Below are 6,684 nucleotides of genomic sequence, written 5' to 3' on the forward strand. Positions count from 1 at the left end.
TTGTACCTTTCCACTTCCCTGTATTACAGAATTAGTGACCAAGTTATTAAGTACCCCGCCCATCAGATGCAAGATTACAGAACTTATATCACCACTGCCACTCCAGATTCCAGTATGGTGCAGCTGATCAATTAGTTCTCGAGCTTTTCCATAAGCAGCTTCCTTTGTCATTTGAAGTAGAAAAACAATCCAGAGAACCTTACCTTGATGCCGCCTTCTATCTAACAACTTGCAATCATCCTGATTGTCACCCTTTTCAATAAGCAGAAACTTATTCGACTTCACTAAGAACAATTCAAAACCAGAAAAAATAATGACACCAAAACTGAATTCAAAGCTGCTTCTGTAGTAATAGTACCTCTTACTCAATGCCAGCAACCTTCCTCTATCAAATATCATCCTAGTATACTTAGCATTATATGAAATATCACGTATAGAAGTTATTTGAGTTAGGTGTGTGACGAAATACAACCTGTTAATATCTTCAAACTGCTTCCCTCGATCAAATAACCTTCTCATAACTTCACACTCAAGCATTTTACCAAACATATACCAAGCAGTAGTAATAAAACCATCATTCGCTAGCATACAAGCAATTGAATCACCATAAAACCCATTTGATTGATACCCACTGTGATAAATAAGCTTTTGAACAATTTCCATGTACAATCTATCCAAAAATTGAAAACCCATACAACAAGGAAACCCCAATTCAGAATCAAACTTCAATTTATCTTTTCCACGATCGAATAAGCTACGAGAAGTATTCGTAATACTGGAAAAACAGTTAGCCATTAATATTCTGTGAGTTAGGGTTAATATTACCTGTTCGAAACCCTCCTCGCTCAATTTGACGAAATTCTTCTTAACAAAATCAATAGCTACAGCTTTGGCGATTTCATGAAATTGAAAACTCAAATCAGTATCTGAATCATGTTTTTCTTCAAAGAAATAAGAAGGAATTAACCCAAAATCGGAAGATTCTTCTTTCTCTTCTTCACCAATTTCATCCACTGTTGGTTCTACAGATGATTGCTTAGGAATTGATGTAGTACCCTTAATGTAAAGGATCAATATATTATATCAACCTCTTCCTTGTCTTGTCCACGAGCTCAGAAAACTTCTTAAGATTGCGCTCTCTGGTTGGAGATTGATTCTCTTCATAATGAAACCGATACAGACAACAATATTTTTCTAATAGTGCTCTTGTTTTACCTTCTTTCTTCAAGGCTTCGAGCTGCAGCGGTGTAGCTTCTTCAAGCTCCAGCCATGGAAAAATTCCAAGGACGGGAACTGCTCTGATGCCAATTGTAGTGATCTGCACTAAAAATGGATAATCAGACTCAGATCCACAGGATCTACACTGTGAAAATGAAGGATAAACCTCAAAGAGGGATGAACAACAAGACAATAATTCTATTCGATGAACTGAAAGAGGAATTACAGACTCTAGTTCTACTAAATAGGACACAACTCTAAGACATGTGCGACACGCACACTGTCCTAACTAATATTGATGCACCCTCTAAGAGCAACCACAGTCATGAGACGGACCAAATACCAAAAGCCAGACTAAAAACCAAAAAAATTTGGTATTTTGGGTGACCCAAGCGCAGTGGGATAACACCAAATTTGGTGAAGCGTAACTTACACTAACGCCCGATGCCAGACGTAACTTATACTCACGTCTGTTGATGAAGCGGATTTTTATTATGCGTTTGAATGAAACGGAGGTATAATGCTCGCTTGATTGAGGCGCAGGTATAACTAACGCCGGATATGTGACGGCGATGGAAAGTGCGTCTACTGGGACGAAGATGAAAAGTGCGTATCACTCGTACGGAGATATAAAATGCGTATGTTTCGGGCGTTAATGGATTATGCGTATGTTTCGGGCGTTAATGGATTATGCGTCTGGGTGAGACGTTTATAGAAGAAGCGTCTGAGTGGAGCGTGCATTTAAGAAACGTCTGGTTGGGGCGTTTAAAGAAGGAGCGTCTGAGTGGGACGTTTGTAATACCTGCGTCTATGTGGGACGTTTGTAATACGTGCGTGTGAGAGGGACGGTTGTAATACGTGCGTCTGAGTGGGACGTCTGTAATACATGCGTCTGAATCAAGCGTTTGTAATACGTGCGTCTGAGTGAGGCGTGCACGGAAAATCCGTCTGGATATAGACGTGATTATCTCTTCTTCTCCTCCTCCTTTTACATAAACAGTTTTTACAGAAGAAAAAAAAAAGACGAAAACAGACGAAAAATCTAGGGCAAAACCTAAATCGAATGTGACGGAAATTTGATTGGGTGCGGGGAAACGAGTTCTTGCGAAAGAAACGAGTAATCTTATTCGTTAATTGGGTGCGGGGAAATTTGATTGAAGATTAAAGGTATGATTTGTTTTTGGGTAATTTGTTTTTGGTTGGATTGAAGATTAAAGGTATGATTAATTAGGCTGTTTTTGGGTGGAATGAGTGGATTGCATGTTGATTTCATTAAGCATAACCGTGTTTGTTTGATTTCATTAACCATATAACATGAGGTTACTGTTACTGTTCTTTGTTTGATTATGTTACTGTTACTGTTCTTTGTTTGATTATGTTTGATTATGTATAGAATGATTTGAGTGATAGAATATGAATAATTTGTTTGTTTGATTATGTATGAATAATTTTACTGATAGAATACAAAGGGGAGATACAAAATGTTGTTGTTGATCTTCACTGATAGAATAATTTTACTGATAGACTAAGTTCACTGAAATCCATTAAACATGAATTGTTGTTGCTCACAAAGGGGAGATAGTAGCCACCCACAGGGACATGACAGTATGACATACACGTAAAGGAAATAAAAGTGAGAAGAACCACGATCCCGCAACGAATTCAAGGAAACACGTGAGGCAAATTTTCCACGTAATTTAGTTTTCAAGGAAGTACTTGAATAAAATTAACCAACTCTGAAGATCAGTTCGCGAACCAGAGTTAATAATGATCATTGAATATAGTAAAATTTCATAAACTGAATAGGAAATTCGAAGGAGAGAAAAAGAGAGTAGTAGTAACCCACTACTTCTTCATCAAATTAATCAACTTCTCTATACTAGATGTATCTCCTCCTCTCTGTTCGTCTCTTTGAATAAAATCTACAAACAGGTAATGGAGAAACGAGAGGTATTTGAGATCATAGGTAAGAAACTCCTTTACTTGTGGGCAGTCGAAGATGACTAACGTCTGAAGTGAAGTCCACCCTCGTAAATTCGGGAAGATACTTAAGAACTGGGCAATCGTAAAACCGCAATTTTTGAAGAGAGCCAAGCGTAGCAACCACGTTCTCATTCTCATCATCATTTTTACCAAAGCCTTCGAATTGATTGCACCCGTCAATTACGAGAACTTGAAGATTGCGATTGTTTTGGAGTATGCTTGTAGGGAAGTATATAAGCTCCTCAATATTCACCAAAAATAGTTGTGTGAGAGATGTCTGAACAACTGAGCATACTAGCCTCGGGGTCGATCTTCTTTAATTCCAAATGCAATAGACAAGGAAATGATGGGATTTTCGCTAAACTTTTGCAGCCACTAATTCTCAGATCCTGAAGACAAGATGGAAGTGAATCACACAACTCTTCTAGAAGGAACAAATCAGTGAGTTTGAGTTGAACTAACAAAGGAAATCCGCCAATATCCAAACTCTTCAAAGACATTCCTCCAAGCTCAAGAAACCTGAGACGCGGAAGCTGCCGAATAGCTGCTGCTGGGAGTTGTTTAATTCCTTTGCAGTTATCAAGCACCAGCATATCCAAATGAGGAAGAGTACCAGATGGATGAACACACATCCACTTGGGAAAGTCGCTTCCCATGAAATTTCGTATCATCAGATATCTCAAACTCGTGGGAGGTTGGAGAGCTTCAAATACTTGAAGATTTATACCCGACTCTTCTTCTTCTTCTTCCTCTTCTGTTTCATTCCAACTTAGTATCAGTTGACAAAGGTTCTGTTGTCCTTTCAAATTTGCTCTCGCAGCATCTGTTGGGTCTTTCATGTTCCGAAGATTTATAATAGCAAGCATATCAAGAAACTTCAGACTTCCTAACTCTTCAATACCATGCACGTTACTTCTTCCAGGTTCATTTATTAGTTTTGCCGGCACCGAGTAAGTCAACTTTTTAACGCAAGCTAGTTCCCCGACGCCCAATATCATCGGGTCATAACTTCTCCAGTTGTACATAAATATTCTAAGTTTTGTCCAATTTTTGACATCTTTGGGAAGCTCACAGTTGAAAAGATGAAGAAACTCAAGGTTGATCAGGTTAGCAGAAGACTCTGGTAATGCTTCGACCTGGGTACCTTCTAGATCAAGGGACCTTAATTGGGTTAATGCTCCGATATCTCCTGGTAATGCTTTCAGTAATGGACAGTTTTTGAAATCAAATATCCTCAGGTTGCTAAGACCTGACACAAACTCTGGTAAGGCTTTTAAGTTTCTGCAAGTGTTGACGTCTAATGTTTGCAAATTGGAGAGGGTGGTGACAGAAGCAGGTAATTCTTGGATCGGGTTGAATGACAGATTTAGAAATCTTAGATTTTTCAGACCAGAGATAGAGTCAGGAATATCTTTTAATTCGCAATTCTTGAGATCCAATGTTTGCAAATTACAAATGCTTGTGACAGAATCAGGTAGTTCGACCATATCCGTGAAAGAGACTTCAAGATATCTTAGTTTTTGTAATGCTTGAATGTTTGTAAGAAGAATTTGAACACCAATACCCATGTTGTTCAACACCAACGTCTCCAGATTATAAAGTTTGTTGATAGACTGATCATTCTTTACTTCCCTAAGATCAAGACTGGTGAGGCGGAGGTACCTTAAATGTTTTAACATACCCAAAGAACGCCACTTCGGACGAGCACTATAATTTGCTAAACCACTACCCACATGTAAGATACGTAAGTGATTATTTTCTAAGAGTATAAAAGGATCCATGAGGTTTGAACTTTGAGGGATAAAAAGAGTCCGCAACTTCTTCACATTTCTTAAGCTTTTCAGAAATGTTGATGGTGATAAATATACATCTAATATTAACTGTAACCGAGGTATTTTAGAAGTAGGATTCAACTCACTCACCTTGAGAGACGCCAGTTCCTGATCCCCAACAACAGCTTGTGCGAGATCATGGACGAGATCATGCATCTTGCACGTCTTTATGTCATCTGATAAATTCTTTTGCACACCATCTAAAAATGAACTTCGTATCAAACTCTCAAAATATTCATTCGCAATGTCTTCAATCGATCTTGCGTTCCCCCCTTTACAAGTGTCCAGAAATCCTTCTGCTATCCACAGTTGCACCAGTGCTAGTCTACTGATCTCCCAATCTTTGGGAAATATAGAGCAGTAGGAGAAACATTGTTTCAACTCGGACGACAAGTTATCATAGCTCAATTTTAGTATTGGCATGACATTGCTTTGGCTTTCTGGTGTATTCCAAATATCATTTTCTTGGATAGACAACCAATTTCCTTCTTCATTTCTTGAGCGCATTAGACCTCCCAGGAACTTTGCTGCAAGTGGTAAACCGCTGCATTTTCTTGCTATCTGTCGCCCTATTCTAGTCATGTTTGTCGTCTTTAGCGCTCCACCCGGACCAAATGCTTTTCTCTCAATAATAGACCAACATGTATCATCTTGTAATTTTTCCAATTTTTAAGGAGGAATACTCAGCTTTACAACATCTGCAACCTGAGTTTTACGAGTAGTGACTAATATTTTACTCCCTTCAGCACCAACAAGCAAGGGGCTACAGAGTCTCTCCCATTTCTCGGAAATTTCGTTCCATAAATCGTCTAGTACTAGCAAATATCTCTTCCCATTTAGTTGTTCTCGAACCTTACTTACCAGTACGTCACTTATTCTGAGTTGAGGACTCCATAATTTTTGTTAAAAGCTTTTCCACATCAAAATCTTCAGATACATGTACCCACATCTTTAGCTCAAAATGTTTATTTACCAACTCATCTTTGTAGACGAGCTGAGCTAGACTTGTTTTACCAAGTCCTCCCATCCCAACTATGGAAACGACGGAGACCTTTTCTGTGTTTCTATCAGATGATGATGGGATGACTCCGGTTAGCATATTAGTTATTCTTTCCTTTTCATCCTCCCGTCCTATAATGTCCGATTCATTAACAGAGGACGCGGTTTGTTGGCTCCGATGCTCGGTGCTTTCCTCAGGGAGAATAGAGCTGGCAGGTGTAGTTTGCAAGTGAAACCTACTCATATCTTTGGTAATTGAATCTAACCTCCGATTGATATGTTTGATTTTGTTGGACATCTGGTAATGAAATGCAAGTGGGTTCGCAGATGAAATGAAATCACGAGCCTTATGCTTTAAGCTGTTCCCCCTGACGCACCGACGCATGGTTTCGTAGGACAACTCATCCATCACATCATCCGCATCATAAGCAACATCTTTAAGCCTTCTCAACCAAATTCTCACAACTTCTTCAGTCATTTGCCTCCTCTCCGCATCAGCTAGCACAGCAAGAATCATCTCTAAAGTGTCTTGAAGCGTTTTGAGTTCATCTTTGACGCCCCATGCCAAATTAATCTCTTGAGCAATAACAGGAACCAATTTTTTTAATATTTCTGTTACACCGTTAGTAAGAATTCCTTCAATGATCGCCAT

The 6,684-nt window shown here is 38.9% G+C and overlaps 1 protein-coding gene across 1 annotated transcript; it reads right to left on the reverse strand.

The window, feature by feature from the left end:
* Nucleotides 1-5,901: 5,901 nt before the first annotated feature.
* Nucleotides 5,902-6,684, reverse strand: LOC113332342 (putative disease resistance protein RGA3). The gene has a single exon (XM_026578889.1). The coding sequence runs from the start codon at nt 6,682-6,684 to the stop codon at nt 5,902-5,904; it is 783 nt and encodes a 260-aa protein (XP_026434674.1).

Source organism: Papaver somniferum, unplaced genomic scaffold (assembly GCF_003573695.1).
Source record: "Papaver somniferum cultivar HN1 unplaced genomic scaffold, ASM357369v1 unplaced-scaffold_131, whole genome shotgun sequence".
In the NCBI taxonomy this organism is placed as follows: domain Eukaryota; kingdom Viridiplantae; phylum Streptophyta; class Magnoliopsida; order Ranunculales; family Papaveraceae; genus Papaver; species Papaver somniferum.

What these genes read in the sequence shown, in the direction of transcription:
- LOC113332342 (XM_026578889.1), bottom strand. Translation starts at nt 6,684, where the DNA reads ATGGCGATCATTGAAGGAATTCTTACTAACGGTGTAACAGAAATATTA.